The 24,994-nt window shown below is 44.9% G+C and overlaps 1 protein-coding gene across 1 annotated transcript in view; it reads right to left on the bottom strand.

Annotated features, from left to right (window-relative positions):
• Nucleotides 1-252: 252 nt before the first annotated feature.
• DIPK2B (divergent protein kinase domain 2B) overlaps nucleotides 253-24,994 on the bottom strand; it is a 50,251-nt gene continuing 25,509 nt past the window's right edge. Inside the window, exons 3-5 of the mRNA XM_005891347.3 lie at nucleotides 15,442-15,615; nucleotides 11,224-11,512; nucleotides 253-9,530 (exon numbers count right to left, since the gene is read on the bottom strand). Coding sequence (XP_005891409.1) covers nucleotides 9,190-9,530; nucleotides 11,224-11,512; nucleotides 15,442-15,615 — 804 coding nt within the window. The 3' untranslated portion in view covers nucleotides 253-9,189. The remainder of the gene's footprint in view (nucleotides 9,531-11,223; nucleotides 11,513-15,441; nucleotides 15,616-24,994) is intronic.

The raw sequence follows: 24,994 nt of genomic DNA, 5'->3' as shown, positions 1-24,994 counted from the left end.
TTTATTTCTTCTGTTGAAGAATAATTGATTTACAATATTGTGCCAATCTCTGCTGTGCAACAAAGTGACTCAATTATATACACATAGGTAATCTGAATCTTCCTTTTAATCCAACTCAGTTTCCCTTCTTAGGACCATCTTGTCACACATATAATGCTTTTGTGTTTTGTCTTTTGTGTTATATTACACAGCCCCAGTATGCAAGGCAGTTTCTTCACCTGGTGCTGAACAATTTCTGCTTCACACACTGAGTTGCTTTTTTGGTTTTTTATTTTGGAATAATTTTAGACTTACAAAAATATTCCTAAATCATATACAGAGTTCCCCCATCTGACATCCCTTAATGTTGACACCTTACATAGCCATAGTACTATTGCTGCAACTAGGAAAAGAACACTGATAAAATACTATGTACTAGTATAATTCAGTTCAGTTCAGTTCAGTCTCTCAGTCGTGTCCGACTCTTTGCAACCCCATGAACTGCAGCACTTCAGGCCTCCCTGTCCACCACCAACTCCTGCAGTCTACCCAAACCCATGTCCATCGAGTTGGTGATGCCATCCAGCCATCTCATCCTCCGTTGTCCCCTTATCCTCCTGCCCTCAATCTTTCCCAGTATCAGGGTCTTTTCAAATGAATCAGCTCTTTGCATCAGGTGGCCAAAGTACTGGAGTTTCAGCTTCAACATCAGTCCTTCCAATGAAAACCCAGGACTGATCTCTTTTACGATGGACTGTTTGGATATCCTTGCAGCCCATGGGACTCTCGACAGTCTTCTCCAACACCACAGTTCAAAAGCATCAGTTCTTCTGTGCTCAGCTTTCTTTATAGTCCAACTCTCACATCCATACATGACCACTGGAAAAAACATAGCCTTGACTAGACGGACCTTTGTTGGCAAAGTAATGTCTCTGCTTTTTAATATGCTGTCTAGGTTGGTCATAACTTTCCTTCCAAGGAGTAAGCATCTTTTAATTTCATGGCTGCAATCACCATCTGCAGTGATTTTGGAGCCCAGAAAAATAAAGTCAGCCATTGTTTCCACTGTTTCCCCATCTATTTGCCATGAAGTGATGAGACCAGATGCCATGATCTTCGTTTTCTGAATGTTGAGCTTTAAGCCAAATTTTTCACTCTTCTCTTTCACTTTCATCAAGAGGTTCTTTAGTTCTTCTTCACTTTCTGCCATAAGGGTGGTGTCATCTGCATATCTGAGGTTATTGATATTTCTCCCAGCAATCTTGATTCCAGCTTGTGCTTCCTCCAGCCCAGTGTTTCTCATGATGTACTCTGCATATAAGTTAAATAAGCAGGGTGACAGTATACAGCCTTGATGTACTCCTTTTCCTATTTGGAACCAGTCTGTTGTTCCATGTCCAGTTCTAACTGTTGCTTCCTGACCTGCATACAGGTTTCTCAAGAGGCAGGTCAGGTGGTCTGGTATTCCCATCTCTTTCAGAATTTTCCACAGTTTATAATTAGATCTTAGAATTTCAACAGTTGTCCCACTGAGAAAGAGAAACGTGGCCCACAGTAGCATGAACATTGTTTAAATAAAAATGACCAAATACACCCCATCCTGGCTACTGTGAGTGACTGCTGCTTCCCTAACTACAGAGTTACCCTGCGCCATTCCTCCCACTTTAAAGATAAGATTTACTGAGGCATGCAATCATGGATTTACTCCCTGTTCCTGACAGCATTCCATCTAAAGCAAAGCTCTGCTTTCTTGAACTCTCCCCCAAATCACTTAATAAGCCCAAATCTCTAAGTCCTTTCTAACCCCCTCTTACTAAGACACTTCATGTTGCTCCATGGTGCCCGTTCTCCCTTGTTTTGATGAGCAGTAAATTCAACTGGTTCAACTACAGCTCTGTTGCTGCTGAGTTTGGGCTGGTGAGTGTTGTCACTGCTGATGTCCTTTTTCTGCTCCAGGATCCAGCCTAGGCCCCCACGTTGTATGTAGTTCTCCTGTCTCCTTAGGCACCGGCAATCCATGATAATTCCTCACTCTTTTCTTGTCTCTCATGGCTAGTTGTAGGTTGTCCCTCAATTTGTTTGATGTTATCTCATGAGTCAATTGAGGTTTTGCATGTGGAGCAAAAATACCCTTCTCAGTGCATCATATCAGAACGTACCTGATGTCTATGTGACTTATGACAAGTGACATTGACCTTGATCACTTGGTTACAGTAGTGTCTGCCAGGTTTCTTCAAGCATAAATTTACAATTTTTTTTTCCTCTTTGTAATTAATGGGATGTTGTGGCAAGGTAACTTTGAGATCATGCAAGCATCCTGTTTCTTCCTACTTTGATCAACCAGTTTCAGCCCCTACTGAGGATTCTTGCCTGCAATCATTATTAATCTGGTGTTTGCCAAGTGGTGATTTTCCACTTGCATCATTTCTTCTGCACTTATTGGAATTCTACTGTAAAGAAGAGCTCTTGCCTTTCCCATTTATTTACTTATCTGGTTATTTATTTGTATCAGTATGGTCTCATAAGAATTGATTTTATTCTATGGATTATTTCTATCATTACTTATTTAATATTCAAATTGTCCCAAATTTGGCTATGGGAGCCCCTTCAAGTTGGTTCCTGTGTCCTTTTAACATGCCCCCAATTTTTTTAGCACGTCCTCCCTTTCTGGCAGCACAAGAGTATTACAGGCTCATCTTGTACTTTCCCTATGTAATCTCAGAATCAGCCATTTCCCGAAAGAGCTCTGGTTTCTCTTACTAGGTCTTAGAAACCAAGACCTAGGCACTGTGTACTGGAGTGTCACTGCTTATAGGCCATCTCAGAGAATAAAGCTTGGAAATATATTTCTACACACTTCTCTACACTCACATCTCTAGCCCTATATCTATCCATCTGTGTATATATATACCTAAAAAATCCCGAGTTCAGGGACTTCCCTGGTGGTTCAGGGATTAAAACTCCACACTTGCACTGCAAGGGGCTTGACTTTGATCCTTGGTTGGGGAACTAAGATTCTACCTGCCTTGAGTCGTGGCCAGAAAAAAAAAATTCGTGAGTTCATAGTGATACTTCCAATTCCAGTCTAACATCACAACATTCAAAATTGGAAGGAGCACAAAGTTCTGTATTTCCTGACTTGTAACTTTTTTCTCCAAGCAATACTTGCTCAAGACTTAAAGTAGTTTCAGAACTGCTAACCCAGATTCTCATAGGAAAAATAATCATTAACCAGAGCACAGTTTTTGTGAATGGATTTTCCCCCCTCTTTTTAAATTGAGGTAGAATTCACATACTATAAAATTAACCATTTTAAAGTGTGTGTAGACTTCTTGTTGTTTGTTGTCTTATACTATGTAGTCAAAACGCTTACTTTCCAAGTTACCTAGGTTAGAGAAACCTAGGTTAAACTAGGTTAGTTTCTCTGTGTAGTTATTTTATTCTTTATTTTTTTCAATACAGTTGTGTCCATTTGTTATTCTTTGTATTTCATTTTAGTTCAACCCACATCCTGGCTGATCTTGATTCTTTATTTGTGGATTGTGTGAGGTAGTCTCATGATTCTAAAAAAAAAGGTACACTCAGAGAAGTTTCACTCCCTCTTCATCCCTTCGGCTCACTCCCATTCCTCTCTTCTTTCCACTCCATTGACATCCATTCCCTGTAGGGAACCAATTTCATTAGCTTCTGGTTTATTCTTTATATAGCTACACACCCACAGACACACACACACGATATCATTTTTTGCATCACAGATGAGCAGATGCATAAATGTTTTCTTGTATCTTTTTTCTTACATGAAAAGTAGCATTCTGTAAACACACCTCTGTGCTTTTTTTTCTCGCTTCATAGTATAGCTTGCAAATCACTCCATATCAGTTCCTAGAGATCTTCCTTATTCATTTGTAGAGCTGCATAGCACTCCTTTGTGTGGATGTGTGCTGCAGCGTCTTCAATCACTCTCCCGTGGCATTGAAATTGTTTTCGATATTTGCAATTATGAACAATGCTACAATCAATAACTTTGAGGCACTGAGTTTTGTGAGAGGGGCTGGTACAAGATCTGAAGGCAGATGACTCAGCTTCCAGAACTGCCACTCTGTCTGCAGGGCCACACTGCTTCCACAGGCAGCTCAGGCCTGAGATGATGCCCTGATCGCCCTAGTGGGCTGGGGCTTCTCCCTCTCCTTGTCTGCTTCTACGATGAGCTCCAATAGGCAGGCCCCTGGTTGTTCAGTTCCCCTTTGCTGGCCTATTCCTCTAAGTTGCCTTCTTGGAGGGTCATTATATCTGCACATTTGGGGCCCCCTGCCTGGGTGTTAACCATCCCTCACAACCCACAGTCACAACCATTTTTAAACAATGACACAAAGTTGTTGTGGACAGACCAGAGTATACTTGTGTGCATGTGAGCTCAGCTGTGCCAATATTTGTGGACAACAGGCCCTAAGTGGGCAGAAAAGCCATATCACCATGCATAGACAGTGAGCCAAGAGCTTTCAATGGGCCAAGAGGGCACTAGAATTTCCTGAGCATGGATGGACTTCCCAAGGCCCCCCAAATTACCTGCTTGAGGAGGATTCCCTCCTGAGCCTGGTGGAGGGCCAGTCTGGGGATGCGAGCGTATTGGCTTCCCAGCTGCCTTTCAAGATCAACCCAGAGTCTGGAGAGTGAGAGGGAAGAAAAATGGCCCCTGTCACACTGTCTGGCAGCCTGCAGCACCCTCATGATTCCTCTAGTCTGGAGCAGAGCCTTGGGACAGAGGTCAAGATCCCTCCCAAGAGGCTACAGCACTCACTTCGGCTGTGTGAGGAGCCCTTTCTGCCAGGAAACCCTCTGCCCTTTCCTAAGGAAAGGCCATCAGATACAGAATGCCCACATGTGCCAGGCCCTTGAGAAATGATCAGTTATTTAAATGGGATAATAACCCTATGAAGGTAAATCTTTTCCTCACCATTTTATGGATGAGGAAAGTGAGACTTGGAGAGACTAAGCAACTTGCCCAAGGTTACCGAGTAACCAGCAGAGTCGTGATTTGAAACCAGGTCTGTCTGATTCCAGGGCTCTACTTTTTTCCGAAATGAACACAAATCCCACAAAGTATTTATTTAAACTCTAGAGGAAACATTCAGGCTCTTGCAATTGCTTATCAGCAGAAGTCAGATGCTACACGGGAGGACTAGGAAAGCGGGAGACCTGAAAATTGTTGCCTTGAGCAAATCGCTGAACCAGTTTCCTTGTTTGAAAAGTAGGACTTGCCCACAGGGCTGTGGGGATGCAGACCTGACAACTGCAGCCAATGGAGTCTGTTCTCCTAGGTCAGTTCCTTTGCCATGATAAGGCTTCCCTGGTGGCTCAGACAGTAAAGAATCTGCCTGCAGTGCAGGAGACCCAGGTTCAATCCCTGGGTCCGGAAGATCCCCTGGAGGAGGAAATGGCAACTCACTTCAGGATTCTTGCCTGGAGAATCCCATGCACAGAGGAGCCTGGTGGGCTATAGGCCATGGGTACTCGACTGAGCGACTAACACTCTCACTTTGCCATGATGGTTACTAAATATTTTATATCACCTCTGGTTCCACAGATACTCCTTTTGGTTGTGGAGGTCAAGTGAGACCCCAGTAAATCCCAAGAACCCACTACACAGAGGTTAATCAGCATTCTCAGGCACTCAGAGCTGGCTGCGTGGGCAGGCAACATAGAGTTACACAAGACCTGCACTTAGTTTAATGCTCTGCTGGTGCCATCTTGCATTTCTCAATGACAGGAGGCCCCATGTTTCCGTTTTGCACTGGGCCCCACAAATTATGTAGCTTCAGGCAAAAAGACAGTGGCTGATGAAACCCAGAAAAATACTCTATTGTCTCCAATCACATTCCAGTACAATGATTTTATTCTGACTGAAGTCTCTAGAGTGTTTACTCACTTGTCTCCTGGCTGTTGAGGGGAAAGAACTGTCTTGAGGAAGTGGCTATATCCTGTATATGTCCAGCATGCTGTCTTTGTCTGTTCTGGCTGCTATAACAATACCACAGACTGGGTGGTTTATAACCAATAATTGTTTCTCACAGTTCCGGTGGCTGGGAAGTCCAAGATCATGGCACTAGCAGATTTGATGTCTGCTGAGAACAAGCTTCTTGGTTCACAGCCAGGACCGGATCTTCCTGCTGTGTCCCCACAAGGCAGGAGTGATGGAGCTCTCTAGGGTCTCATTTATAAGGGCACTCACCCCATTCATGAAGGCTCCACTCTCATGACCCATTAATAGTTAACTCCCCAAAACTCTACTCCCAAATACCATCACATTGGGAGTTAAGATCTCAACCTATGAATTTTGGAGGGGGACACAAATAATCAGTTTAGAGCATATGGTATATGAAAAACACCAAACAAAAAGGGTTGAAAAACATAGTCATTATTCTTAGCAAGAACATTTTCTGAGCACTTGCTCTGTGCTCAGCCTGGTGCTGGCTGTGACAGGGAACACAAAGAGCTCTGTGCCACTGCCACCTTCAAGGAGTGCCCAGCTGGATGGGAAGGAGGGGCATATATCTCTCTGGAATACCCTTGGGATTAGCCTCATATGGGCACAGACTTGGGGTTCAGGGGTACAGAGGAGGGATTCAGAAAGGGCTTGATGGGGACTGGGCTGTCAGGAAAAGCTTAGGGTCCAGGTAGGACTCAGGTCTAGTTAAGATGCCTGGGGCTTAGTAAGTGGAGGAACAGAACGGTCCAAGCCTCAGACCTGGATATGGACACATAATAACTCCCTCCTGGTGGGTCTGGCTTTTGAATCCATCAGAACAGACTGGAATTAGGGAGTATTGCAAGTTCAGTTCTCTGTAAGCAGACATTAAGATGAGTTCAAGATATGTGTTTGTCTCCTGTGGCTGCTATAACAATTATTCCAAAGTGGGTGGCTTAAAACAATAGAAATGTATCCTCTGAGAGTTCTGAAAACCAGAAGTTTAAGATCAGTTTCACTGGGCTAAAAAAAGCAAGGTGTTGGGAAAGGTGATCAGTCACCCTTCAGACCAAGCCAGGAAGTAACTGGCTCAGAAATTCTCAGGCAGCCCAAACCTGCCCTTCCAAAAGCTTGTCTTGGCATCCTCATTGTCATGGTTGCCCCAGAGGTAGTCAAAAGGGAGACCCCCCAACTGCATTGCAGTGTACAACAAAATATGACTTTCCTTGGCTCATCTTTAAATGTCAACAAAGGGACCAAAGTTGGGCAGGACAGAGGCTGAAGGGGACTTCCCAGGTGGCGCTAGTGGTAAAGGACCTGCCTGCCAATGCAGAAGACTAAGAGACTTGGGTTCGATCCCTGGGTTAGGAAGATCCCCTGGAGAAGGAAATGGCAACCCACTCCAGCATTCTTGCCTGGAGAATCCCATGGACGGAGGAGTCTGGCGGGATACAGCCCATAGGCTTGCAAAGAGTCAGACACGACAGAAGCAACTTAACATCCACACACAAGGCTGAAAGGGAAGGCAAGAGGAGCCTGGACTGGTTGCTGGAGTTCTGAAACTATCCTGGCAAGTCACTCTGCCTCCCTGGGCCTCAGTTTCCACATCTGCTGCATGAAGCCTATTACGCCAGGCATTTTATCTTAAAGGTGGTGACTCAGAGGTAGAAAAGTGAAAGTGAAGTCACTCAGTCATGTCCAACTCTTTGTGACCCCATGGACTGTAGCCTATCAGGGTCCTCTGTCCATGGGATTCTCCAGGCAAGAATACTGGAGTGGGTTGCCATTTCCTTCTCCAGGGGATCTTCCCAACCCAGGGATCGAACCCGGGTCTCCCACATTGCGGGCGGGTGCTTTATCATCTGAGCCACCAGGGAAGCCCAAAAGAGGAGGCCAACTGAGAGGTCTCTGAGGGTAGAGGGCAGGCAGGGAGACTGGGCAAAAGTCCAAGGAACTCCCATTAGTGTTTGCAGCCTGGGCAAGAGGGTACATGGAAACTGACATACCACATGGCTAATCATTTGAAAGGTATAAAAACACGCAAGCTGCTGAATAAAATATATTCTGTTGGCTGACCTTGAAAAAGTTTTTTTTAGAATGACCCATAAGGCCAAGTTTTAACGAAAATTCTCAGACTCCTTAGAGTCCTGCCCTGGAGGAAGTTATATAGAGAGACCTGGCCCTGGTCCCCGGCTATGGCTATGAAGAATGTTCTACTCACAGACCTCCTGCTCCAGGGAGCTCAACTGGCTAAGTGCCCTGCGCTGTGCTTTGAAATCCATCTTTGCAGTTGGGCTAAGGCCACGCTTCCCATGGGCTGTTCCCTGCAGCGGGAATATAAGGGCCGTCCATCCTTGGGAAGTTCCTCTGATGACTGGCTTTACCTCAAGGACACCCTGACAGCCCTGCTGAATCTTATTTTGGTTGAGCAGAGGGGATTCTGGGATGCTCTCATCTGATCTTATTGCCTTCACTCAGGGGAGGGGGCGTCAGCCTTCCAGCCTGGCCTTATGGTTCTCCCCATGGTCTTTGGCTGCCCCCTCCTTTCCTCCCACACAGCCATCTTCCTCAATACAATCCTTGCCCACTTAATCCTGTCTTGACATCTGGTTCTCAGAGGATGTGGACAAACATGTTGGCCCCCAGCCCAGCACTCTTCTCTTCTTACCCCTGCCTCCTTCCCACGCCATTAAGTGCCTCCTGTCCCCATGTCCCCTCGGCCTTCAGTCTCCTCACCCCATGGCAGTATGGGGAGTGTGGCAGGAGGGCTAGCACCAGGGCCAAGTCTTTCCTCCATGTCACTCTTTTGACTCCATGGCTCTGTCTCATTTACCCTGCCTGTGCATGCGTGCTTCTGGAACATTCTTTGTAACCAACTGGGTTGGGAGGAGGAAGTGTGTGTCCTGGGCCCTTCACATCTCTGGCATTTTTCACTAACTCAAGAGTCTTGTGGAGAAGAGAGAAAATTGAGGCTCAAAGAGGCTGAGTGAGTGTCCACATCCAGGTCTTCCAATGCCCAACCCTGGGCTCTTCCATGATGTCCCAGCTAGGGGTAGAGGGGACAGGTAGCAGTCACGCCGCCCTCTGGCCCAACTGTCCTCTGGTGGTTGGCATGTTCCTCTGTCTCTGGGACACCAAAGTTCCTTTCTCCCAATGGCTAAAAGGGAGCAGCTTCTTTCAATCATGCAGTGAGCCAAGTGGGCAGTGGAAGTTCCGAGGATGTGGGTAGGCAAGGCTCCAGCCCCTCAGAACTTATCATCATACTTGCAGTCTGGGTAGCGGTAGGCGAATCTGGGGTCACAGGTTCTCAGGGGTCTCAAGATGTCCTTCAGCCGGCTGGCGGCCCCGAGGACCTCCGGGTCTGGCCGGGTTCCGTCTGCGCAGCGAGTGAGCTCGGCGTCAATCTCCTCCTGCACTGGGGACGGGAACTTGGCCTGGAGAAGCAGGGGCAACACCTGGCTGCACACCAGCACCAGGTTCTGCTTCTCAGGGATGGTGTCACAGGAGGGCAGCTTGGTCTGGCAGCCAGAGACCAGGCAGCTGAAGATGTCTTTATTGTCTCCTGCGCCGGAGGCTGCTTGGCTGCCTACACAAGAGATGGAAGATGTTATACACCCTATAGGCCCTGTTCCCTGGGGAGAGGCGCCCCTAATGAGAATTGCTGGGCAAAGTGGTTCAGGCTCCTAGCATCTCCAGTCCCCAGGAAATTTAGGGTTCAGGGACATGACAGGCCCTGTTGAGAACCCTGGAGGGGAGCTCCTTCTGCTAAAATAAGATGAGCTGGCCAGGGAAATGCACTTCTCTGTACCAGAACTTGGCCTTCTAATTATGAGACTCTTGGAAGATTCTTGAGAGTTCCTTGGACTGCAAGAAAATCCAACCAGTCCATCCTAAAGGAAATCAGTCCTGAGCATTCATTGGAAGGACTGATGCTGAAGCTGAAACTCCAATACTTTGGCCACCTGATGTGAAGAGCTGACTCTTTTGAAAAGACCTTGATACTGGGCAAGATTGAAGGCAGGAGGAGAAGGGGGGATGACAGAGGATGAGATGGTTGGATGGCATCATGGACTCAGTGGACATGAGTTTGGGCAAGCTCTGGGAGATGGTGAAGGACAGGGAAGCCTGGTGTGCTGCAGTCCCTGGGGTTGCAAAGAGTTGGATATGACTGAGTGACTGAACAACGATTGTAAGGCAGACATACCTGCTGTGATTCTCCCATGATTACTACTGAATTGGGGAACACTGAGGAAATTCCTCAGACCGGTTCCATTTGCTCTTTTTAAACACAAAGTCGGGAGAAAGAACAGGTAATCCAGAATATGTCTTCAACCAATTGGAGTGGGACTGCCATTCAGTGAGTCACATCTCTGAATATTCTGGAATCACCCTCATTTCTTCTCTTCTTAATAAAGGCAAATCAGGAAAGGAGTAAGTGTGGCTTAATTGGTCTATCTTTGTAGGCCTTCTCATATAAATAAAATCAGAAATTTGAGATTAAAATCCTCTGTCCTACTACAGGGCTCAGAATATCTGGTCACCATTAAGGACTGGGGTGTTCAAAAGGTTCTAGAACCCCGGCTGAACCTGTGTACATCATGAGAAACACAGTTCACTCATACACCTCAGTTGGTGCCATGCTTTTCAATCTGCAGCCCACCAGGCTCCTCTGTCCATGGGATTCTCCAGGCAAGAATACTGGAGTGGGTTGCCATGCACTTCTCCAGGGGATCCAGGGATCAAACCCAGGTCTCCTGCATGGCAGGCAGATTCTTTACCATATGAGCCAACATGGAAGCCCTTACACAAACAAAGCATCCCAAATGGATTGTGAAATGTATCAGTGAATCTGCCAGATTGTTCAGACAAAGGCTGAAAGCATTGATGGGAAAGGCTCTGAAGGGGAGCTGGATGTGGTGTGGGGGGTTCTCCGTGTGTGAGGAGGGGCTGAGCAGGTCCCTGCACCATACAGACACATCGGGCAATGGCAGTGCCCACAGAGGGTGCCGCTGGGGCCATACCTCCATGACCACCATGCCAATCTTCCTCTCCTGCATTAACAAGGTCAAGTCCAACTCTGCTTTGGCACTGGAGCAGAGACTTAAAAGGGGGAAAGGGACCCTTCCTCTTCCCAAACCTGGGCTTCTCTCAATATGACACACTGGTCAAGCCCAGTAATGTGATACCCCTCCTCCACCGCCCATCACCGTCCCCCCCCCCAACTCCTGTCACCCCGACTTTCCCTCTGACAGCTGCTCAGCCAGACCCATGCTGGGTACCTTCCTGCCTGTCGATCACGCCCAGCGCACTGGCATCCCGGATGAACAGATGCCCGTTGTTGAAGATGCCAAACATGTCTGCATCCACGTGGGTGAAGTAGAAGAAGTAGTTCAAATCATTGCTCCTCAGAGATTCCAGGACACCCAGGAGCTGGTAGGCCAGGTCGGCCGCCTGGTCTGGCGGCGCACCATAGAATTCCTGCAGCGGACTGGTGCTGGTACTGACCAGAAATCTACCACAGGAGCCCAGGTACTTGGGAAGAGGCCAACCCTCAGCGCCCGGGAAGATCTGCCAAGCCAAGAGGAGGAAAGATGAGAGGATTAGACAGAAAAAACTCCTGGAGGCAGCTCTCTCCCTTTCTCTCTCCCTCCCTTCTCCTCCCTCCTCTCTCTCATTCTCTCTCACGAAGAGCACACAGAAAAATCAGCCTTACATAGGTACCTACTGTCTCAAGACATCAGCAAAGCATCTCTTAACCTTGTTTATACCTCTTGGAACATGGCAATTCCTTGCTCCCCCACCACCCATCACCAGTTATTATTCTATTATTGATGGAAAGATTCGTAAAAGGAAGTTCTTCTTTCCGTACGGTGGATTATATTTCAACATAGTTGCCCCAAGCGAGGTAAGAGAGTGCCGATGCACTTGCCATGATTTTAGAGGGTATTCAGGCATCAGGGGAGCTTCCCCAATGGCTCAGTGGTAAAGAACCCGTCTCCAATGTAGGAGACACAGGATATGTGGGTTCGATCCCTGGGTCAGGAAGATCCCCTGGAGAAGTGCATGGCAACCTACTCCAGTATTCTTGCCTGGAGAATCCCATGGACAGAGGAGCCTGGTGGGCTACAGTCCATGGGGTCACAAAAGAGCCAGACACGACTGAGTTCGCATGCATGCACTCAGGCATCAGGGGAATGTGTTTATTTTCAGAGTTGTATATTTGAAAAAATATGACTAGCATTTCAGATTTCACAGATATGTCTGCTTAGGAAGAGGCTATGGAGGGGAAAAGGGTCAACTTAAGACTGATTTAAAGAAAAATATTTTAAAAAATAACAGTGCAGTTAGTAAGTTCTGGGATAGGGCAAAAATTATGAAGATGACCCTTGAGTAAAAAGTTTTCGGAACCACTGCACTGGCCCTGAGCGAATCTGCCTGACTAGGATAATTACATATTCACAAAGACTCCACAACTGACTGGAATGTTCTGACAGCCTAACACTGGTCCAGGGAAGCACAAAGCTCCAGCCAATTCCATCTCCTTGTAAGGGCTCCAGGAGTATGAGATTAACATACACACTAGTACATACATATAAAACAGATATCCAGCAAGGACTTGCTGTATAGCACAGGGAACACTACTCAATATGTTGTAACAACATATAAAGGAAAAGGATCTGAAAAAGAAATATGTGTGTGTGTGTTCAGTCGTGCGTGTGTGTGCTCAGTCGTGCATATGCGCGCGCGTGTGTGTGCACTCAGTCATGTCTGACTCTTTGCAACGCCATAGTACTTCAGGCTCCTCTGTCTATGGAATTCTCCAGGCAAGAATACTGGAGTGGGTTGCCATTTCCTACTCCAGGGCATCTTCCCGATCCAGGGATGGAACCTGCATGATTTGCATCTCCTGTATTGGCAGGTGGATTCTTTACCACTGCGCTACCTGCCCATATATATATATATGTAACTGAATCACTGTGCCGTATATTTGAAACTAACACAACATTATAAATTAACTATATCTCAATAAGGAAAAAAAAGGAGGAGAGAATCCTGGCTTGTCTTTTTTCTTTCTGACTATTTATTGAGGCAGCTATATCTAGGATGGTGTTTCTTTATGGGAGAAATGACAGAAACTATAAATACTTGGCACTTTTCCTCTTATTTTCCTTCTTAAAAAAAACAGTCATCCCCCTTCCTGATGACGTTCTGTGGCCTCCTGCCATTTTAGTCCACTTGCCACGTTGTGAAACCTTTTCTTGTTTTCTCTGTCCACTGGGACCTCTCCCACTGTGTGCCACAGAGGAAGGTCCCCGGTCCCCTGGCAATGTCTAAATGTGTGGCCACGGAGTCACCCCTGTGTTGCAGGCTTGTCAGGAGCTAGGGCTGGAAGTAGTCAGATCATCTGCCTCAGCCACCAACAGTAGGACAACGAGAGAAGAAGACCTCTGAGGGTGCAGGAACCAGCAATTCCTTCTTCTCCTCTAGGATTTGAAATGCTAATATTCAGTTCAGTTCAGTTCAGTCGCTCAGTCGTGTCCGACTCTTTGCAACCCCATGAATCGCAGCACACCAGGCCTCTCTATCCATCACCAACTCCCGGAGTTCACTCAGACTCACGTCCATCGAGTCAGTGATGCCATCCAGCCATCTCATCCTCTGTCGTCCCCTTCTCCTCCTGCCCCCAATCCCTCCCAGCATCAGAGTCTTTTCCAATAAGTCAACACTTCACATGAGGTGGCCAAAGTACTGGAGTTTCAGCTTTAGCATCAGTCCTTCCAAAGAAATCCCAGGGCTGATCTCCTTTAGAATGGACTGGTTGGATCTCCTTGCAGTCCAAGGGACTCTCAAGAGTCTTCTCCAACACCACAGTTCAAAAGCATCAATTCTTCAGCGCTCAGCCTTCTTCACAGTCCAACTCTCACATCCATACATGACCCCTGGAAAAACCATAGCCTTGACTAGACGGACCTTTGTTGGCAAAGTAATGTCTCTGCCAACATTACCAGGTGGCTTTTAGCAGATCAGGCACGGACTCTGACAGCAGACAGCTCTGGGTTTGGGTTTCATTGCTGACACTGGCTAAGGTACTGTGAGCAAGTCACTTCACTTGTCTGAGATCCACTTACCTCATCTGAAAGAGGGGACAATAACAATATCCCTGTGGGGTTTGTCCTGAGCATTAAATGAGATCATGATGTACAACATTCAACACAATGCTGAGAAATGAGTTGTTATTATGTACTTAGCCATCATCCTTTGGCCAATAATATATAATTACTATATCATATATAAAAAGAATATATAATTATCATATATAATATCTCATAGTTATAATAACATATATATTATATATAATAGTATATTTAATATATACTATATAATAATTTATATAGAATAAATAATTATATATTAGTATATTATATACTAATGTATACTATATAATTATACTATATTAGTATTATATAGTAATATTATACTATATTAGTATAACCAGGATAAAATATAATTATAACACAAATCATTATAATATAATATAATAATTAATTATAAGTATTAATATTAGTGCAATACTATAAATAATTAAAATATAATAGTAATATAATATCAATCATAATATTGATGTAATATATAATTATAATCATCAATATGACTGTATTATATAATAAATAATTATAATATACTTAATAACAATACTAATCATTATTAATTGTTATGGTTCTTCTTCTTCCTCCATGCCCTCTTCTCCCTGCCCCTTCTCCCTCTCCTCTTCCTTCTCTTCTCTTTCCCCTCCCTCTCCTCCTCTCCCACTGCCTCTTCTTCTTCTTTTTTTTCTTTTCCTCATCTCCTCTCTCTTCCTCCCTCCTTAATCTGCTACTCCCTCCCATTTCCTAGTTTCCTTTGTGCCCATTAAGTAAGTGTCCTGACTCTTGGGATCGGGGAGAAATGGGTGTCCTATAGATGTTGACTTGTTAAGAACTGTCTCTATCCTTGGACTGAAAGCTGCATGAAGGCAGGGACCAGCACACCTGCCTTGTTGACCAGTGTTCTAGAGCATCCTCACCTATTTGACCCTTCCCTTTTTGATGGAGGTTTAGGTTACTTCCATCCTTTCATCTTTTCCAAGCACAGCTGCATAGCACACCTCTGAGTGGGTCATCCTTTGGTTTTTCCCCACCTCCCGAGCTTGTTCATACCTTTCTAATCTTTAAGACACCTAGTCAAAATTGCCCTCCTCCACAAAGCCCTTCAGGGCTTTCTCTGGCCATGAAATGTCCACTCCTAGCTGTGCCCCCTCCCCCCCAGCTCCCACACTTCTTTCCTCTGAAACAACAACACATTTTTACTGAGTGCCACAGAAGTTCTATTATAACATGGACTGGTGGCCCCAAGGTGTCCAGTGATGGGAGAGAAAGCTCAACCCAGGACCTACCCCCTCAGAGCCTGATGTGAATCCCCTCCCTGGACAGGCTTTCCAGGGCAGGGTCACTGCATACCTGTAGAAGGACAGGATGCGTGTTGACAGCTAGTGTGTAGAGGAGACGCAGCTTGTCCCGGTCCGTGAAGTGGTCCATGAAGATGCTGCCAGCGTCAGCCACCTCTGCATAGCGCCGGACCACGCGATCCAGGAGTCGCTGTGAGGGGCAGCGCAACAGAGGGCTGGACAGGCCCTGCAGTGGGGCAGGAGAGATCCAGGGGGGAGATAAAGGTGCTGAGTGCTTGTGGGGGGCTGGCAGGAGTGGGTATGGGCAGGCTTTGCTATGGGGGAGATCCCTGGGTTGCGGGGGTCAAGTGGGCCTTGGGGTGGGAAAAGACCCCCAGCGGGTATGGAGCAGAGTACCCCTAGGAGATGGAGTGAGAGGGGCCTGAGTGGGGTACATGGGTGAGAGCTGGCATTGAGGAGAAGGGACTGAGAGATCCTGGGGTCACGTAGGAGGGTGCTAGGCAGGCAGTGCATCCCTAGCAAGCTCCTAGTAAGAGTTTCGGAGCCTCTGTGTCTCCACACACATTTTACAACTCAGAAATTGGAAGTTTGTAGGTTAGTGTTGGAAGGGTTGGATTCAGGATTTGAACCCGTTATGAACTGCATGTTTGCTCCTCTCTTGCACCTCATTCATATGTTGAAACCCTAATCCATAATGTGATGGTATTAGGAGGTGAGGCCTTTGAGAGGCAACCAGGTCATGAGGGTGGAGCCCTCATGAATGGGATTAGTGACCTTATAAGAAGAGGCCTGAGAGAACTTGCTCCCTCTCTCTGTTCTCCATCACCCCGAGGAGACCATGAGGAGATGGCTGTCTGCAAACCAGGAGGAGAGACTTCACCAGCAATCAATTGGCTAGCACCTTGAGTTTGGATTTCCCAGCCTCCAGAACTGTGAGAAATACAATTTTGTTTTTCGCTCACCTAGTCTATGGTCTTCTGTTACAACACCCCAAGCTAGGACAGAACCCAATCTGATAGACGCTAACATCCAGGCCTTTTCCCCTGTGGTAGGCCTTGCCCCTCCCTCAACCTGATAAGCTACCCAGGTGGAGACCATAGAAGATAATTTGAAGCTATGAGACAATCTCTGCTTCTGATAATCTTTTCTTGCACGGCCTGAAATTCTGCCATTAAAGATAGTCATTGTTGGGGCAGGGTTGTGTGCGTGCGTGCGTGCTAAGTCACTTTCAGTCGTGTCTGACTCTGCGTGACCCTATGGACTGTAACCCACCAGGCTCCTCTGTCCATGGAATTCTCCAGGCAAGAATACTGGAGTGGGTTGCCATGACTTCCTCCAGGGACTCTTTCCAATCCAGGGATCAAACCCGTGTCTCTTATGTGTCCTGCATTGGTAGGCAGGTTCTTTACCACTGAGCCACCTGAGAAGCCTGATGGTTAGGGTTGGAGGTAAGTAATTTCTTCTTCTCTTTTCCAAGAGCTGATTTGTAAATAAAAAATACCTCTGGGAGAGGTATTGGCCATAAAACAATGATAATAGTAGGTAATAATTATTGAGTGCCTACTATACAACAGGTGCTGTTCTAAGACCCTCACAGGTAGTGTGTTCTTTCATTTCCTTCTTCCAAGAACCTAATAAGGTAGATACTACTATTGCCCATTTTGTGGATGGCAATACTGAGATTTAGAGAGATTAAGTGAGTTTCCTCAGGTCACACATACCTAGTATTTGTACTAAGACACAGTACACCAGGTGAGAGGTAGGTAGGTGGAGCCAGGTAGGACCTGCATCCTTATCTTTACTGGGGTTGTAACTCTGTATTTGAGTAAGCTCAGAGCACTCATTCATTCATTCACCTACCAATGTTTGCAGAGAATCCACCAAAGACCAGGCTGTATTCTAGGCACTGCAGATGTAAGGGGGGGCCACAGCAGACACTGCCCTTCCAGGCCTGTCAACTGGGCAGTTGACAGTTGTTAGTGGCTCAGTCATGTCCTACTCTCTGTGACCCCCATGGACTGTAGCCCACCAGGCTCCTCTGTCCATGGAATTCTCCAGGCAACAATACTGGAGTGGGTTGTCATTTCCTTCTCCAGGGGATCTTCTTGACTCAGGGATCAAACCCGGGTCTCCTGCATTGCAGGCAGATTCTTTACCATCTGAGCCACCAAGTAGGAGAGATCGTCAAATGCCCAGCAGTTACTATATGGTGTAGGGAGTGCTAATGACCGGCCTGAGGTCAGGGAGCTGTGGGAGCCCATGGGTGCAGGGCCACATTAAAGCTTTTGGAAGCATTGGTACAAAATCCTTTGTTTTCATGGGCCCCTTTCTCCATAAAAAATGCTTAAAATGATATTTTACAACTGCATGGGTATAAAGATAAATACATTAATATTATACATTCAAACATGTTCTTAGACCTAAAAGATTATTTTTCTTCTGATTTTGAAGGAAATCAAAACATTTTTGTGGGCCCCTCAAAGGCTTCTTGGAAGACAGTGAAGTCTGAGTGGAGGCCTGAAGCAAGAATAGAGTGAGCCTGCAAAGAGGTGGGGAGGGTATCTGTGCAGAAGGAACAAGATGTGCAAAAACCTTAGTGATGCTATGACAGCATGGAATAAAGAGCCCATTCTTGGAATTTCCAAGAAATTTTTTTTTTCACACTTTAAAAACTTTATTTAAAGAAATTCTTTTTTTTAATTTATTTTTTTAATTGAAAGATAATTGCTGTATAATATTGGGTTAATTTCTGCCATACAGCAACACGAATTAGCTATAGGTATATGGAGAGAATAGCATGGAAGTATATACACTAACATATGTAAAATAGATAGCCAGTGGAAATTTGCTGTATGACTCAGGGAACCCAAACTGGGGCTCTGTAACAACCTAGAGGGGTGGGAAAGGGTGGGAGGTTGGAGGAAAGAAATTCATTAGTTTTTAAAAGCATTACCAAGAGAGAAAAACAGAAAAGGTTTGGAGCAGAAGACATGCCTCCCATCCAGGTGGAGTCTAGTTCTCCCCTGGAGTACAGACTGGCTTTGGTGACTCACTTCCAGTGACTGGAAAGTTTATGGGAGTGATGCTATATGGTTTCTGAGCCTTGGCCATAAAAGGAGATACAACTTCTACTTGGCTCTCTCTTGTACCCAACCACCATGCTGTACAGAAACCCAGGCTACTTGGAGAAAAAGCAAGATCCTTAGCCCTCATTCAGCTGAGTACCTAGTTGACAGCCAGCCCAACTTGCCAGACAAGTGACTGAGCCATGTTGGGAATGGCTCCTCCAATGCTGTATTGAGCATCCTAGTTGATGCTGTGTGGGGCCTCGGGAGTTTTCCTACCAAGCCCTACCGAAATTGAATATTCATGAGGAAAATTGATGATTGCTGTTGTTTTAAGCCCCTAGTTATGAAGTGAGTCATTATTCAGCAATAAATAATTGATATATTTGCTGAAAAGGTTCAGGGCCACTTCTAGAATTATCACCAAAAGAGGCTTTAAAACCATCTGGTACCCCAGTCTCCCTTAAAGATGGAGGCAACTGCTTCCCAAGGCCCCACTCACAGACTGGGGCTCTGTAAACTTCTGTTTGTTGTGTGATGGCCACGTGCAAGCCCACAGTGACATTGGCCAATGGCAAACAGAAGTAGGACACTAAACATTTCCAATAAAATAATGACTCATTCTGGATTTCCCATTACTTTGGAGGTTCCAAGTCACTACTCCATTCTCTATACATGGGCAACAGGGCTAACACATCACCTTCCAGTGAAAGACAAAAAGAAAACCAAACCCTGAGCTTCCGTCGCCCCTCCCTCCTCATGCCCAGTTTCCTCATCCTTGTATTTCCTGGCGGTGCCATTGGTAGGTCAGGGTCTTCATGGTGCAGTGATAGGGACCGGGCTTTTGCTCTGCTGCATTGTCACTTTACAGGGACCTTCAGTGCAAGGCGGTACTGAGTGATTGTCAAGCTTCTCTACCACAGTCCCTAACAGTCTATAAAACAGTCAATGAAATAGAATGGGTATATCATTGTGATGGTCAGTTTTATGTGTCAACTTGGCTAGGCTGTGGTGTCCAGTTATTCAATCAAACACTAATCTAGGTGTTGCTGTGAAGAAACTTTGTACAGGAGGTTAACATCTACAGTCAGTTGACTTAAAGGAGGTGAGATTGTATTTGATAATGTGAATGGGCCTGATCCAAGAAGTTGAAAGGCCTTAAGGGCAAAACTAAGGTTTCCTTGAAAAGGAAGAAATTCCACTTGTGGACTATAATATCAGGTCCTGCACAAGGGTCTCCAGCCTGCTGGCCCGTCCTATGGATTTTGGACTTGCCAGTCTCCTCAATCTCATAAGCCAATTTCTTAAAATAAATCTGTTTACATATATGTGTGTGTGTGTGTACAAATATATCATATATGTCATATATAATTACATTACATATAATTATTTTGTATAAAATTTATTATATTAATAATTTATACTGTATTAATATTGGTTAACAAATTATTAATATTGTATATTTGTATAATATACTATCATTATACAATACATGCATTACATATATATATTATATACACACATATTATACACTGGTGCCAAGGGAAAAGCACTTGCTCTCTGCGGAAACAATAGCAACTGAGAAGGAAATCTAGATTTGCTTTCACTTTTGAAGCTTCTAGTGAAATCTGAGTACACCAGAAATAACTTCCCCAATGAGCTGTTTGACCCTCAGTTGGCTTAAATCCACATCCTTGCCTGTGTTTGCTCAACAAAATCACCAGCAATCAGCAGTGTCCTCATGTAAAGGGTTCTTACCAGAACAAAAGCATGAAAGCAAAATTGTTAGACAAATGACTTTGTGACTCTGATGGAGGTCCTTAAAAACTTAAAAGAGTTCTGCTTGTTGTTCTCCCCAGGAGCCAGAGATAAGAGAGTCAAGGGAGCAGGAAGGGGGTTTCCTCAAAGCAGACCACAACTTAGAAGTTCTGTGGACCTTCAGTAACCTTGCCAGAATTGCCCTAGGACTTAAGTTCCAAGCCATGGTTGATGGGACACAGTTCGGGAAAGGAGGGTAACACTTTCTGGAAGTTCCAAATGTCAGGCCATATGGCAAGCCTTTACACAGACATTATCCCGGCATACAAGAACTCTTAGCCTTTAGTTCTCTCTTGCTCTGTGATGCTCCTGGAAATTTAAAGTGATTGATTTTGAAAAGAGCTTAAAGGATTTGTTGGAAATGCAGTAACATTAATTTTTGCACCTTGTGCTGGCCAGTGCAAATGGTAGACTGCGTTATCAAGAGATCTGGTAAAATATTCCCATTTTTCAGATGAGAATACTAAGGTAAGGAACAAGAAAGGGAAGTAGCTTGTTAAAGACCATGTTGCTTATGGGTGCATATTATCCTCAAGTTCATTTCCCATATTAATGATCTCACTTGGTTCTGGATGGTTTTTAGCTGTTTCTCCAAAGCAAATGCTACTTAAAAAGCAAAGATTTACAAAGCAAACTAAATGTCCATCAACAGATGAATGGATAAAGTGATGTATATATATATATATATACACACACACACAATGTAATACTACTCAGCCATAAAAGAATGACATTTTACCATTTGCAGCCACATGGAGGAACTTGGAGGGCATTGTGTGCTAAGTCCCTTCAGTCGTGTCCGACTCTGTGTGACCCTATGGACTGCAGCCCCCCAGGCTCCTCTGTCCATGGGAATCTTCAGGCAAGAATACTGGAGTGGGTTGCCATGCCCTCCTCCAGGGGATCTTCCCGACCCAGGGATACAACCTGTGTCTCTTATGTCTCCTGCATTGGCAGGTGGATTCTTTACCACTAGTGCCTCCTGGGAAGCCCTTATACTAAGGGCTTATACTTCCCACCTGGGAAGGCATTATATTAAGTGAAATAAGTTGGTCAGAGAAAGACAGATACTATATGATTTGTTACTTACATGTGGAATCTAAAAAAAAAAAAAAAGACAAAATAGTGAATATGAAAAAAGACACAGATAGAGAGAGCAAACTAGTGGTTACCAGTGGGGAGAGGGAAGTAGGGAGTGGCAATGCAGGGGTTGGGGATTAAGAGGGTACAAACTATTATGCATAAAATAAGCTACAAGGGTACATTGTATACACCACAGGGAATATAGCCAATATTATTTTTTTGAAAAAGGCAAAAATTTACCACCACTGAATACACTTGTTCTGATGGAAATAAATGTGTAGAAGAAAGAACACTAGCTGCTTTTAGAAAGAAAAATCTAAGACAAGAAGTTGGCTTCCTTTTAAGATTGGAAGTCAGCAAGTTATGGTCACAGTGCTAACTAAAGGCACAGTTTAATTCAGGAATCTGAGCTTCTTTCCAAGGACACATACAACTGACTAATGGAGAGTTTCATGTTAAAATGAGAGTTGATTTTCACTTCTCAGATAGGATCTGTTCTTCGGTCCTAAGGCTTTAAAGAACGTAAAAATAAGACAAATAAAAATTATGTTTGCAAATTATGACACACATCTGAAGATGATATCAGATGTGCTGACTCCAATCACTTTATTCCCCTCCTTACTCTTTCCAAGGGTAAGGGCTACCACCATCTTCCCCATTGGTGGATCAGAACACAGGCGGTGCCCACGCTGTCTGTAGAGAATGGTCAGCCTGTGTACTTTTTTCCATGCACCAAGAGGATAGACATTTCTAAAGTTTGCCATCTCGAGCATGTTCATTGTGAGATACTCAAACACTATGGAAGTATACAGTGTGAAAGTAAAAAAAAAATCACAGAGGCCACCACTGTTCTGTGTGGGTATGTATGAATACACACATGTAGTGATGCCAGGAAAAAAAAAAAGATCTGAAGTTAGCTTTTCCAGTAAGGTTTCTCTGGCCAGCTCAGTTTGGAAAGCTGAGGGAAATCTTGAACAAATGAGTTTTTACATTTAGTGAATTTATTTTTGTCAAGCTCCTAGCACCCAGGGAGAAGAGAAAGTTCTAGGGCTAATAAACGTGTGAGTTGTCTTTCTGGCTGCACGACTCAACACTTTTCACATGATTTAGTTGTTAAATATGCTTGTGAAGCAGGGTTAGGTTAATTATGTATCAGAGTTAATCAGTTGTCTTGATTAGAACAATGACAATTCAATAACTGTATTGGTTGTGGATAATTAAGCCAAAAGTTGCTTGAACATTTCTTCAAGCTGCATTGTATTCAAAACCATGAAAATCCCTGTTTGGTTTATGATACTGAGAGAAACAGCTCATGGTTCTTTTCCTACTCCAGTAGATGGATTTTTTTCTCCCACCTTTTATTAAAGTGCTTCCTGTTTGTTTTTTTTTTTTTTTTTTAATCTGAAATACAGACTTGATGTGAGGTTTCTTAGTTTGCTAACTTTTCATTCTACAAATGCTGGCCACCACAGTGATTATCTTGGAGAAACCATACGGATGATTAAAGCATCCAAAAATGTCCTCATAAAACAACGTTTTATGTTACTTTATGACACAGCTTGTCTCAGCCGCTGTTATTGGTACTAGAGGAGGGAGGGAATTTTGTACAATAGATGGTCCCCAAATCGTTTCAGTTTTGCTTTGAAATCCATAAGCTATGGTAGCTTTACAATAGGCCCCTTCCCCCCGGCCCCCGCCCAGGAAGCTTCTCTCTGTTACGGATCAATTTAGGTTCCCTGCAGTTTAGTCCCTGAAGGAAAGCTAGTCACAAAGGGTAGAAGCAAGGACAGGAGTCAGCCAAGAATGAATCCAGAATCTGGAGTTTACCTTGGATCACCTCAGAGTGGATAACATACCTCGGAGGGGTGACTAGATGTTAAAACAACATTAAATTAAAAACTAAACAGACTTGGTTGGGCGGGGCGAGGGCTATTAAACATTTCCCTTGCACAGGAACGCCTGTCTCTGACAGAGCTCTCATTTCCACATAAAACAGAGCCTCTAGCTCTGCAACATCCTTTCTTTGGGTGGGGTTTCTGTTTGTTTAGATTCTTGATACTCCGCAGAGTTTCTGGGTTGAGCCCTGATGGAATGTTTGATAAGTTCTGTTTAAGTCGATGGAGAGGATTCCCAGGAGAGGAGTAATGGAGATTCCCCGCTGGGATCCCCCTTGGGTGGTTATGTGGCTTTATCCTGTCTCCTGCTTCTAGCAGTGCCTCCTGGTGGATCTTCTGCATATCTAACCTCTCCAGGCCACTGCCTGCTCCCCTCTTATTTCATCCTGGAATCCATTGGCCTGGGTAGGTGGCAACCCAACTGCAAAGGTGACAAACTGGATTCAGTAGCAACTTTGAGAGGCAGTGGGGCTCCCCAGGTGGTGCTAGTGGTAAAGAACCTGCCTGCCAATTCAGGAGCCATAAGAGACGTGGGTTCAATCCCTGGTTTGGGAAGATCCCCTGGAGAAGGGAATGGCAACACACTCCAGTATTCTTGTTGCCTGGAGAATCCCATGGACAGAGGAGCCTGGAGGGCTACAGTCCATGGGGTTGCAAAGAGTAGGACACGACTGAAGCGACTTAGCGTGTGCACTTGACAAAATAGTTACAAGCATGTCTTTTAGAGGCAAGTTACCTCTAATACCAGCTGTCATTTAACAACCACATGACCTGGAAAAATTTCTTCAAATGATCTATGCCTTAGTTTCCTCATGTGTAACTGAGGGATAATAATTAAGGGGACTCTTATCTTCTAAACCTGGATATTTTTGAGATTGAATGGGATGATACTTGTTATTCGATCAGGACAGATGGCATATGCTGGGACTATCTCTGGCAAACCTGAATGTATGGTTGCTCTAATAATTATGGTACCTACCTCATCAGGGTGTTGGGAAGGTCAAATCTTTGGAAAAAGTGTCTGACACATGGGAAGGGCTCTATGACCATTTGCTATTATTTACCCCAAAGATAGGACCTTTCCCAGTTTTCTCACTTCTGTTAGTGACCCTTCTCCCAGTCTTCCAAGTTAGAATATCTGGAGCTATTTTTGACTTTCTTATCTTAATGGCTGATCTCTTCCATATTTGATTCACCATGTCAAGTTGTACAATTGTCAGTGTGATCTCCAACATGTATTATGTTGTGTCTATTTGTGACCTCAGTCACCTCTTCTGTCGGGAGCCACGTTAGGCATTACTGACACTCTCCCCCAGCTTGTGCTCCCCCTGGGCTTAGCTGGCCCAAGGGTTTGCCTTTAGGCAAATTTCTTTCCCTCTCTGAGGCTGTTTCCTCATCTCTCATGAGGGTATGATTGTTGTTGTTGTTCAGTCACTAAGTCGTGTCCAATTCTTTGCCACCCCATGAACTGCAACACACCAGGATTCCCTGTTCTTCACCATCTCCCGAAGTTTGCCCAAACTCATGTCCCTTGAGTTGGTGATGCCATCCAACCATCTTGTCCCTGGTCACCCACTTCTCCTCCTGCCCTCAATCTTTTCCAGCATCAGGGTCTTTTCTAATGAGTCGGTTCTGCTTATCAGGTGGCCAAAGTATTGGAGCTTCAGCTTTAGCATCAGTCCTTCCAATGAATATTCAGGGTTGATTTCCTTTAGGATTTACTGGTTTGATCTCCTTACAATCC

Source organism: Bos mutus, chromosome X (genome assembly GCF_027580195.1).
Source record: "Bos mutus isolate GX-2022 chromosome X, NWIPB_WYAK_1.1, whole genome shotgun sequence".
In the NCBI taxonomy this organism is placed as follows: Eukaryota; Metazoa; Chordata; class Mammalia; order Artiodactyla; family Bovidae; genus Bos; species Bos mutus.
Note: the sequence above shows the minus strand (reverse complement) of the source record. Positions and strands in the feature narration are given on the sequence as shown.